The sequence below is a fragment of the Heteronotia binoei genome, chromosome 15, assembly GCF_032191835.1.
Source record: "Heteronotia binoei isolate CCM8104 ecotype False Entrance Well chromosome 15, APGP_CSIRO_Hbin_v1, whole genome shotgun sequence".
Lineage (NCBI taxonomy): Eukaryota > Metazoa > Chordata > Lepidosauria > Squamata > Gekkonidae > Heteronotia > Heteronotia binoei.
In genome coordinates, this window is record NC_083237.1 from 43,424,551 (window position 1) to 43,437,049 (window position 12,499).

The window sequence follows — 12,499 nt, forward strand, 5'->3', positions numbered from 1 at the left end:
CTAGAGCTACCCTAAGTCACTTACATAGCAGAGACCTGGCCCCCCACAAATGGACTCTCTCTGCCATGCAAGGATGTCTGGCTTGAACATGTGGGAAATATTCATGCCAGGGACAACTCACAGACTTTGTTTTTCTGAATGGATTTTCCACAAAACCCAGCTATTCATTTTCTGCCATATTAGTCATTTGTAATTCATCATAAAGGAGAAAAATGGGCCCACATTGACAAAGTTTTCCTACTTGGAGGGTAAGTGGGCAAGCAAGCAGCTATTTCTAAAACGTCACAAGCAGGGCCAGCCCTAGACTGTCTGGTACCCTAGGCAAGGCTAACCCCTCTCCCCCTGCACTGATAACATCACTGAGTCACATGGGTGTGTGTGCCTAATTTGGTACCTCCAGAAGGCTGGTGCTCTAGGCAATTGCCTAGTTTACGTAGTGGCAGGTCATGAGTACAGCAGCAATCCTCTGGACTTGTCCCTTTGCAGAAGCAGAATGACCGTGAGCACAATGTAAAAAAAGCAGTGGGCAACGGCATACGAGTGGAGGTCTGGAAGGAGTTCCTACGCCGATTTGGACCCATCCAGATCTGTGAGGTCTATGGAGCCACAGAGGGAAATGTTGGATTCATAAATTACTCTGGGAAAGTTGGAGCTGTAGGAAGGGTCAACATCTTCTTGAAGGTAATGAGCACTCAACAGGGAAAATGTATGTTCTAGAGCCACACAATATGTTTGAAAGAGCCATATGTTGCTCCTGAACTGCAGTTTGGCCATCCCTGCCATAAGGGGCATAGGGGAGAACAAAAGAACACTCCGAGAGAGGAGGAGTCAGAGGGCAGCTCCCACGTTAAGACAAAGAGAGGCATCCTAGTCAAGGGATGTACACACACAGAGTTATGTAGCACTCCCTGCAATCGGCAGGCATGCTGAGTCACTCACTCCAACAATTTTTACAATCTGAAACAACCCTGAAGAGCACTATGTACCTCATTTTGGAGGATTACATTTAGCACTCCCATTTTGAAAGTGGAACTTAACTCCACCCCCTGCTCAGATCGGCTGTAGGCATAGTGCCCGCATGGACCAGCAGTTGTACCCATAGTTTCCCTTTGAATTGGGTCAAAGGGAAAGCCGGTACCTGGAGGTTGGGTAAACCAAGAGGGAGGAACATTGGAAGGTTACAAACCAAGAGAAAACTGTGTTCCTAAATAATGCAAAAATCACTCAGAAAATCTTATGAGAATTTACAATTGCACTCACTGCATTCAAAAAGAAAATTTTACTTGAAGACTAATTAATGCTCTGTGGAATGCACTTTAAGCATTAAATGTACAGATAGAACTGGTATTTCTTCCAAAAATACATTGACAAATATTTAAATAATACAAAATTTGAGAGTCAATCAATTTAAAGTCCACCAGGATGTGCTGCTCAAGTGTAGCTATGTTGATACGCAGACCTCTCCGTAGAGAAACAAGTGACTGTTTAAAGAACTTCCAAAAACAATTTAGTGGTAATGAAATGTAGGTTCCGTTGATGAAGAGAAGTACGTTTGATAACACGTTTCCTAGGTAGAATGTACGTGTTTCGATGGCGACTTCCTCTGATCAAAATACTTCAGTAATCTGGAACTGAACATATACATACAGAAAAATGAATTACTAAGAAAGACAAGAAACTAATTTCAAGGTAGGTCTGAGAAGAGTTCCACTCACCCAATGCTCAAAGACAATATACACACAGTCAATTTCTCAAAGTGGCATTTGCGGTTCTCAAGTGGAAAATGCCCAGCCTAATCCTTAAATACACACAGGTGACACTCAATTTTAAATACACACAGGTGAGCTCACAATTTTACAAGTAAAGATGGTACCAAAACAATATCACAAAAAAGGAGTTAAGTCCAAGACTGAATTTAGACCAAAAGGCACAACTGTATTGAACTTCTGAATAAAATATGATTCCTTTTGAAATAAAAGTTTGTGCAAATCCTTTACATCATATGAATTATTCTGCTGTAATTTATAGACAATACCACCCCTAAGTTGCTTCGGATCATGACCACGTTCTGTCGTATGGTTCACAATCGGAGCCTCCATCACCTTCAATTTAACTCAAGAGAGGTGTTCCAAAAAACAGACCTTAAAAGGTCTTATCATAGATCCTATGTAATATAACATACAGCTACAACTAAGATAATAAATAATCCTAGATGATTCACAGTTAGAATAGTGTCTTAAATGCCATGTAAAATTGTTTATACACACCATTGGACTGAATAGTATGCTGACATACAGTACAATTCTTCCCACATTTCCAGTGTCCAGAAGGAAGGTGAGACACAGATTCTTTCTTTAAAACCAAATCAGAATGTACAAGGAGGTCCTGCAGGTTCCGGTCCTGTTTCCAGCCCACAGTGGGAAATTCCAACCCCACTAAAGCTGTTCGCGCAATATGCCAGTGCTTGCACATAATCTTCATAACCTGCAGAACATTCCTTTTATTAACAATCAAAGACCAAGAGCACTTTGACATACTGTCTTCACCTTGGTCCCTTTCACAAAATGTTATTTAAAAGATATTTAATTTGTTGAGATCCTGGCAAGTAGATTTGGATTTTTACATTATGGCAGCAGTTCTCAGCTTTGTCTTAGTTCCATTTGAACCATTCCTAACTTGCCATAGGCTTTTTCATTAGAAATGAGACCGTCAGGTATGGAATGATTGAATAGCTTGGTTTTGATACCCCGAAGCAACAGTCTTCTCCATTGTAATGGAGAATAATAGCAATAGGAAGACTTCTCAGTTTATAGAGGACTTGGCTGAGATTCCTTTCTTGTTGGGGATTGTGAGGATGGAATGATAAGATCTCTTCCACCCACACAAGCAAAAGTTTTCTGTTCTGCTGGTTGGAGCAACATGAGAGCAGCCAGTGTGTTTTAATAACAAATAAGGCATATCCTTGCCAACTCTGCTGCTGGGATCGGTCTAACTGCTTTCCAACTTTGGAATAACTAAAATTGGAATAAGTTCTGCCACTCCTTGCCAAGGTTTCTCTGCCCCATCCTTGTTTCTGTTGGGACAACCCTTAGAAGAAAGTGAACCTTTGGTGACTTGAAAAAGCCTTGTTCACCTTTTCCACTAGTATTATTCTTTTATCCCAACCTTGGCTCCAAGGAGTCCAGAGCAGAGTATGTGAAATGTGTCCATCCCTCCGCCCTTGAACTGGACAACTAGGGATGCCAGCCTCCAGGTGGGACCCTGGAATTACAGCTCATCTCCAGGCTACAGGGATGGTTCTTCAGGAGAAAGTGGATGCTTTGGAGGGTGGACTGTATGGCATTGTACTCCACCAAGGTCCCTGTCCTCCCCAGGCTCCTTCCCCAAATATCCAGGAATTTCCTAATCTGCATCTGGCAACTCTACGCACACACCCCACCATTCCCTGCCTGTGGCCAGGGAGGACCTGACAAACCTTCTGACAACAACCCCTTGAGGTAGTTGAATTCAGAACAAACAAAATTCTGGAAGATGAGATCTGCCCAGCCATTTTTTAAAAAGTTAATAGATGTTGTGCTGGGTAAACTCAGGGCCATGCCAGGTGGGGAGGGAGGAGCTTAACTGAGCCCGCTTATGGGAAAGGCGGGATAGAAATGGAAATGAATGAATAAAAATAAAGTTTCCAAATATTTCTTGAATTGGACTTGGCAACCCTAAAAGACAGGCTGCTTGTCTATTTCCTTGGCAGCACACAGGAAGAAGGGGTGGGTGATAATTAACTTGAAGAGTTACCAGCCTCCAGATGGGGCCTGCAGTTCTCCCTAGAATTACAACTGATCTTCAAACTTATAGAGATCTGCAGAGATCACCTGGAGAACATGACTTCTTTGGAAGGTGGATTCGATGGCGTTATACTCCTTGAAATCCCTCCCTTCCTCAAATCCTACCCTCCACAGGCTCCACCCCCCAAATCTCCAACCCTGATTTGGCAACCTTAGGACACATTTTTGCACCCGCTCAGAAGCAGCCTCTATTTAGGCTGATTAGAACACACATACACACAGAGACACAGGTTTTAAAGTTGTAGGATAACTAAGCACCTTTTGACACCCTCTGTCAAGAGGCCATTGCTCAAAAAGGCCATGCAAGTATTGACTTGGGTGGAGCATGTGCAGTGGTGTCAGCTGGGCTTGGACTTTGAATTAATTTCAGTTGAAAATTAGATAATGATTAATTGTCACAGCCAACGAGTAGAATGTAGCCAATGAGCAAAGTCCTCTCTGTCTTGTGAGGTTCTTCTACATGCTGTTTACACAAAGGAGATTTCGCGTATGCTTACTCAGAAGCGAACTTCCCTGAACTGGGTTCTGTTGATTTGCTGTCAAATAAGAGAACATGGATTGAACATTGAGGCTGTGATCACACATACTAAATAATGCACTTTCAATGCACTTTCCAACTAGATTTTACGGTGTGAACGGGCAAAATCCATCTGGAAAGAGCGCTGAAAGTGGATTGAGAATGCATTATTGTGTGTGTGTGATCGCAACCTTAGACTGGTTTCCCAAAACACTCCAGAAAACAATTCTAGATACAGGAACTAGGGTTGATAACAGGCCTGGAAAACAGGTTCTGTCCCTTTTAATAAAGACTTAATGTATGAAACTGAAGCTGGTAAATAACATCCTACTAAACTTCTCTTAAGGGGACAGGACTTTTTTTTTCACCAAGCAGTTGGCAATCTTAATAGGAACCTGGAATCTTTAACCAAGAATTCTTATAACTCTCACCCAGGCCTCATTTTGGGCAGGAGCTCACAGGAGCAGTGCTCCAGAAACTCTAAATTTTATTGTGCTCTTTCTTTCTTAACCCCCCCCCCTAGGTTTGCAAAGTCCAATTCAAGAAATATCTGGGGACTTTGGGGGTAGAGCCAAGAGACATTGGGGGCAGAGCCAGGAGCAAGGCTGTGACAAGCATAACTGAACTCCAAGGGAGTTCTGGCCATCACATTTAAAGGGAAGCACACCTTTTTAAATGCCTTCCTTCCATAGGAAATAATGAAGGATGGGGCACCTTCTTTTGGGGCTCATAGAATTGGACCCCCTGGCCAGCTGACTGGGGGCGGGAAGGAGCCTGGGAAAGAGGGAGAACCCCTGCTGGGACCTGAGGACTGGCAAGCCTACCCCCCCCCCCCCCAATAATTGCTCCTGGGCTCCATTGTTCAAGCCCTCTGTGAGAATTTGACAAACTTTCTAATATTCCCCCCCACAAAAATTGGGGAAAGAACCAAAATATATAAAGCAGACAGATGGAAATCTTCATAATGCCACTGTGGCCACAGAGGAGAAAGTAATTTTAAAAATATGATGGGAGTAAAGTTTTATTATGCCAATTATAATTCAAGAAGCATTTTGAGGTAGATATAATTTAGTTCACCTTCTGGTGATGTCAGGGGTATGTGGCATATGCAAATGAATTGTGCTAATAAGCTCCGGCACCTCTTTTTCTACATAAGGACCCCTGCTCTCATCAATTCAATTCCTTGGGCTCTGTGGTGAGGAAAGGAGACATTTCCAGTGATAGCCAGTGTAGGTAAAGTGTCAGACTGGGATCTGGAAGACCCAGGTTCAAATCCCCGCTCTGCCATAGATTGGGCAGGCTCCCTCTCAGCCTATCCTATCTCCCATGGTTCTTTTGAAGATAACATGGAAGAGAGGGGAATGCTGTTAGCTGCTTTGAATGCCCATTGTGGAGAGAGGCAGGATATACATGAAGAAAATAAGTGAATAAGTGTGTGTTAAAAAGGTGGAAAGTCGCTGTAATTTGTAATATGGAACACAAAACAGCCAAAACAGGCTTTCACAATCGAAATCCCAGATGTGTCAAAAACCAGCCATGGGGAGACTCAGTTTGGATTAAGGGTATCGTGCTGGAGTGGGGTGGGTTAACTCCATGCCACCCCCCCAAATGTTCCATTTTCCTGATAAAAATGGCATCCACTCCTACTTGCTTGAAACTCTCACTGAGAAAAAAGACAGGTATTCTTATGGTGCCTAAAGTTATTAGGGAGGGTGAGAGAGGAAGCTTATCTCACCCTTTTCCAGTGATATGATCCCAATCCAGACTGGGTCTCTCATTTCAGCTGCTTTGAAGAGCCACATCCCATGTTTGGAGTTCTACTGACTGAATTCCAAGCATTACATGTAGTTATAGCTTGTGTGTTACAAATTAGTTTAGATTACATTTCTGGGGAACAGAGGCAAATGCAAAGGATTGAATATTCTTGCTAAAAGTAGCAGAAATACAAGTGTGTAAAGGTGGTAATGGTTTGGTACAGTTCTACCCCTCCCCCAATGGGGGGGGGCACAGGTGAACAGTCACCACAAATCTTTCTTCTTTAGGCTCATGTCTTCATCTCCCATTTATTCCCCTTTAGAAACTGTCTGACTTTGAACTTGTTCAGTACGACCCTGACACAAGTGAACCTGTGAGGGATAAGAAAGGCTACTGCATCCCTGTAGCTCCAGGTAAGGTACGAGCCTTCAGTTTTGGACTGGTTCTGAATTGTTATGTTCTTGTTTGGTATGTTTTGTGGAGCCTCTTGGCTCTGGTGCCCTATTTTAGAATGCATTTGAAACACAAACGCTGCTGGCCTCTGGGCTATCTTTTTGTGTATTACATAGGGTCACCAGCTCTTGGTTTGGAAATACCTGGAGATTTGATGATGGAGCTGGGAAGGTGGGCTTTAGGGAGGAGATGGGTCTCAGTAGGCTATAGTGCCATGCAGTCCACCTTCCAAAGCAGCTGTTTCCTTGCCCCAGTCTGACTAGTCTAGGCACACCTGATCTCGTCAGATCTTGGAAGCTAATCTGAGCTGACCCTGGCAAGTGCTTGGGTGGGAGATCTCCAAGGCATACCAGGGCTGGAATGCAGAGGCAGGCAATACAAGCCACCTTTCTGGAAAAGTCCTAGCTCCACTAGGGGTTGTAGGACTCCCATGCCCCCAGGCCGGGCAGGGGTTCTCCTGCCCTGAAGGTTCCCAACCCGCTGGCCCAACATGCCAACCCAATGTGCCACCCAGAAGTGATGTCATCACGCTGACGACATCATTCATCGGCCTCTCTTTGGTTTTTCCAGATGCTCTAGCGATTTGGGAGGGAAAACTCTATGGTACAATAGGACAAAAAAGCCCCCGCCAGAGGCACCGGGGGACTTGGGAACCCTAAGTGGTTGCCAGAAGTCACCATGACTTCCAGACATGCAAGCACATGCACACATACTCACTCTTTTTTTAAAAACAAAGCAGCCATTTTCTCCAGCAGAAGTGAAACAAATTTTTCAAACAACAAGCTTTCTAAGAAGTCTGGGGAATATTGAGCCCTCACCTGGAAGCTAATGAAAATTTTAAAAAAATGTGACTTAAATTACTATGCAAATTGAACAAAACTCTTATTGAGAAAATTATAAACACCTTTACTCCAATGAACAAATCTAAATAAATCCCCAGGGGTTTACAACAAGTTCATCCACACCCATAAATTAATATACGGTTCTGTTGGAAGCTTTCAATGCCAGCCGATCTTGATTGCGGATAAAATATGATCCTCTTAATTATCCATTTCAAATGAAGGCATAGAGTTCATATAATCAGATTGTCAGTCTTCCAATTAAAAATGATATACGGTAAGTGCTGTGCAATAGGTATGCTAGCTATCTTCCTGTTTCCAAACCAAATTCTACATCAGGCAAAGGATTAATCCCTACTAACACTGGGCTTCTCTCATTTGAAACACCCGAGAGAATTGCCCTGTCCTTGGCTCTTTGTATGGGGGAGGGGGATGTGGCTCAGTGGTAGAGCCTTTGTTTTGCACACAGAAGGTCCCAGGTTCAATCCCCAGCATCTCCAGTTAAAAGGACCAGGTAGAAGGTATATAAAAGACTTTTACCTGAAACCCTGGGGAGCTGCTGCCAGCCTGCATAGACAGTGGGGCTTTTACATGGTGACTGGTTGCAAGTGGATTTTCTTACACAGTAAAAATCCAGTTGCAAAGCATATTATTTATTGTGTGTGTGTGTGTGATTGCACCCAGTACTGACTGCGGACCAATGGTCTGATTCAATATAAGGTAGATTCGTGTGTGACTCCACGATTCCCTTTTCATTTCCCAGGTGAGACAGGTTTGCTGGTGGGCAAGATAACAACCATAAACCCATTTACGGGCTATGCTGGGGACCGTCAGAAGTCAGAGAAGAAGATTCTCTGGGATGTCCGGAAGAAAGGAGACTGCTATTTCAATAGTGGAGACCTCCTGAGAGTAGACCATGAAGGCTTTGTATATTTCCAGGACCGAGTAGGAGATACTTTCCGGTGAGACTCTCCACATTGCGTGGGTGGGGATGAGTTGTTTGTCCCCTGGGAGTGACTTAAATTAGGGCTAACTACAGGTTACAAAGTCCTTGGGCCCTGTCTGGGCCCACCAGGAGAACTTTCTCTGTGTACTGTGAGTTCCCTTCTGGGAACTCAATTCTGAGACACGCAGGACACCAATTTGAATAAAGTCCATGGCAAGTGAAGAGAGGAGACCTTACGCAGCTGATCCACTCTCCGTCTCCTTGAGCACTGAACAATCCCAGAGTTTGGTTCCCTTAGGAGAAGAGAGAGCACTGGAAGCCACCAGCCTTTTTGTAGCATTTGCTTTAATTTAATTTAATTTTTAGATTTATATCCTGCAAGTGGGCTCAGAGCAGCTTACAACAATAAAATCAAACATATCAGAATAACATCATAAAAACAAGTATTATAAAGTCAGAAACAGCACAATAAACAATCTTACAAACATAGGCAGCAAAACTACGCAACAGCATATGGCTGATAACTGTCAGCATGACATACACACCATAATGGTGAAATGCTGGGCGAACTGAAAAGAGCCAGTTTGGTGTAGTGGTTAAGTGCGTGGACTCTTATCTGGGAGAACCGGGTTTGATTCCCCACTCCTCCACTTGCAGCTGCTGTAATGGCCTTGGGTCAGCCATAGCTCTGACAGAGTTGTCCTTGAAAGGGCAGCTGCTGTGAGAGTCCTCTCAGCCCCACCCACCTCACAGGGTGTTTGTTGTGGGGGAGGAAGATAAAGGAGATTGTGAGCTGCTCTGAGACTCTGAGATTTGGAATGGAGGGCGGGATATAAATCCAATATCATCATCATAATCATAATTGCAAAGGATGCCCGCCAGATCAATTAAAGGCCTGGTGGAAGAGCTCTGTCTTGCAGGTCCTGCAAAACCTCAGTAGGTCCTGCAGGGCCCAGATCTGTAGTGGGAGCTCATTCCACTCTCTAAGGGCCCGGACCAAAAAGGCCCTGGCCCTCACTGAAGCCAGCCAGGCATCTTTAGGACCAGGGACTGTAAGCAAATGTACAAATAGAACACATGAGAAGGGCCAAAGAGGAACTCTTACAGAGCAGCAGCTCCACCACCCCACATCACATGAGAACATGAAACTGCCCTATACAGAATCAGACCATTGGTCCATCAAACTCAGTATTGTCTACTCGGACTGGCAGTGGCTTTCCAGGGTCTCAGACAGGTCTTTCACATCACCTACTGCCAGATCTTTTTACTGGAAATACTGGGGATGGAACCTGGACCTTCTGCATGCCAAGCAGATGCTCTGCCACTGAGCCACAGCTGGGGGGGTGGGGGGAGAGGAGGAGAAAAAGAACCCTTAAGGCACTTCAGCCAACTGCCAGATGTGTTCCTCTACTTCTTTCTCTCCCCCCTGAATCAAAACCATGTTTTCTTTTCATATGGATATGTATTTTATTACTTATTAATACATTTCTACCTCACCATTCTCCCCAATGTGGACCCCAAAGCAGCTTACCTTGTTCTGCTCTCCTCCACATTATCCTCACAACAACCCTGTGAGGCAAGTTGGGCTGAGAATCTGCAACTGGCACAAGATCACCCAGTGAGCTTCCATGGCATGAGTGGAGATTCAGACCTGGGTCTCTTTTCCCCTCAGTTGAGCGGGTTCCCTTATCTCAGTCCCTGATGGGTTCTTGGCCAAAAGATTTCCTCTCATTTAAGGCCCACTGAAGAGATGTCTGTAGTCATTAAGACACATTGCCATTCCTTTTGTCATGTAGGAGAGACTCATCTGTACTAACCAGAATTCAGAACTATAACAATCCCTAGGATCCCTAGGATGTACAGTTAGGAACCTGAGGGCTATCCAACTGCATAGTTTTCCTAGATGTAGAACAAAACAATGGAAGTTTGCCTCCATAAAATCAGATCTGAACAATGAAGCCCGTGGTAATGGTTCCTCTCTTGTTGCAGTTGGAAAGGGGAGAATGTAGCCACGACAGAGGTGGAGAAAATCCTGACCACAGTGAATTTTATTAAAGAAATAAATGTATATGGGGTGTCTGTGCCAGGTGAGTCTGAAATGCCTTTTTTTCTCCAGGTCTTTATTCCATCGCATGTTGTCCAAAGAAAGAACCTCAGTAACTGTTCAACTTCCACAGTAGTATGTGAAAGGGAAAGATGGTTAGGATACTTTTTTTAACCACCCCTGTAACCTGGAAACTGCAGGTTGAACACATGAACACACATGAAGCTGCCTTATACTGAATCAGACCATCGGTCCGTCAAAGTCAGTTTTGTCTACTCAGACTGGCAGCTACTCTCCAGGGTGCCAGGAGGAGTTCTTTCAGGTCACATACTGCCAGATCTTTTAACTGGAGGTGCTAGGAATTGAACCTGCTCTAAATTAGAAGAATACCTAATAAATGAGGGTGTGTTTTATCCCCAACAAAATATCAACTTGATGAAAGTTTCATTCTGGTTTGTTGGTGCGAGATTAAACACAGAACTCACCTATAAATATCGTACTATTGCAAATAAAGTAGCCCTTTTAGTGGACCTTATCTATGTAGCTCCTTTTGAAGTCTCAGTGGCCACTTCGCTAAAGAAAATACTTTTTTTACAAGCTAATTGGTACAGGCTTCAGTATGATACAGGATAATTGTCCTGTTACAAAACCATGTACAATTATATAAAATGAACATATAAACATATGTATCCTGCTAATCAGGTAAAGCACTTCAGTGTGCCCTCTAAAAATAAATACAAGCCACTAGCTAGTGTGATTAAGGTGAACATCCTTACAAAGAGGCAGCAAACCATTAAATACCAGTGGTAGGGTTGCCAACCTCCAGGTGGTACCTGGAGATCTGGAATTACAACTGCTCTAGGGTACAGAGATGAGTTCCCCTGGAGAAAATGACTGCTTAAGGAGGTAGACTCTATGGCATTGTACTCCACAGAGGTCCCTCCCCTCCGCAAACCCTGGCCTCCCTACTCTCCATCCCCCAAATCTCCAAGAATTTCCCAACCCAGAGCTGGCAAACCGAGGAGGCAATATTAAGAGAAAACCTTAACCTCCATGCCCTGTCTGTTCGCCCACCAGGGCAACTTCTTTAGCCGCTGTGTGAAACAGGATGCTGGTCTGATTTGACAGAGCTCTTCTTATATTCTGATCCCTCCCCTTTCTTTTCTTTTTTTAAAATATTTTTATAGTTTATTAAATTAATATATTGTGTACAAGCCTGTTACCATACAAAAGAAAATATTATTAAAACAGAAGTCGAAGGCAGTGTTTTCACTAATTATATATACATTCAAATTCCATTATCTCTATTCACCATTTACTACATTCACCTTCACTATTACATTACAAATTAAACCCATTTATCCTTTTCACTTGCACTCAAGGAAAACTCATTAAAGATATTTTATCGATGACACTTGACACCTTGCATAATACTTTACTTCCATACACCTTTAACCATCTGTATGACCTGCCCCCCTAGTCTAACTATTTGCTTTGGCATTCCATTCAGCAGCACCATCCAATTATGAATCCTCCATTTTTGGTATTTCTTTCCTATTAAATCCTCCATTTTTGGTATTTCTTCCGTTTACGCCAATTTCTCTCTTGGTTATTTAAAACCTCTCTTGGTTTTGGAGTTAAATGCCTAATTATCCATAATATCTCTTTCATTTTTTTATTTTTCTGACCTCTAGATCTAATAAGTTTCTCCCTTTCCCTTCTCCAAACTACATCTTTGATCTGTTTCCTTATGTCTCTTGAATGTATTTCTCTAAGTGAGCCATTCTTTTTTAGCTTTAGAGAGTTTAACCTATATATATATTTAATTTCCCTCTCAGGTTTTTTTTTGTTCTTTTTCCAGCGTGGGGGTCAATGTTTCCACTACTGAACAAAATAAATCCTCATTTATTTCTTCTGATATGCTTAAAAATCTTGAAGTATATTTTACCTTATACATGTCTGATCTAGTAATCCTGTTCTCTGATTCTTCCTGTTTAATTTCCAAGTCGCCTGTACCTTGCTCCTTTAGTATTTGTTTTGTGTCAATAGAATTTTTGGTTTGTGTCAGCTTTGTCATATCCGTTTTTATGTCCTTCAATCCAT

General features: G+C 43.1%; 1 protein-coding gene and 1 non-coding gene across 2 annotated transcripts in view; both read left to right on the top strand.

The window, feature by feature from the left end:
• The window catches only part of SLC27A5 (solute carrier family 27 member 5), a 33,106-nt gene that overhangs the window by 16,973 nt on the left and 3,634 nt on the right, over positions 1–12,499 (top strand). Inside the window, exons 5-8 of the mRNA XM_060255958.1 lie at positions 487–681; positions 6,437–6,527; positions 8,170–8,368; positions 10,342–10,439. Coding sequence (XP_060111941.1) covers positions 487–681; positions 6,437–6,527; positions 8,170–8,368; positions 10,342–10,439 — 583 coding nt within the window. The remainder of the gene's footprint in view (positions 1–486; positions 682–6,436; positions 6,528–8,169; positions 8,369–10,341; positions 10,440–12,499) is intronic.
• On the top strand, positions 7,835–7,906 carry TRNAA-UGC (transfer RNA alanine (anticodon UGC)). Its single transcript has one exon. It is a non-coding gene; the product is annotated as a tRNA-Ala (tRNA).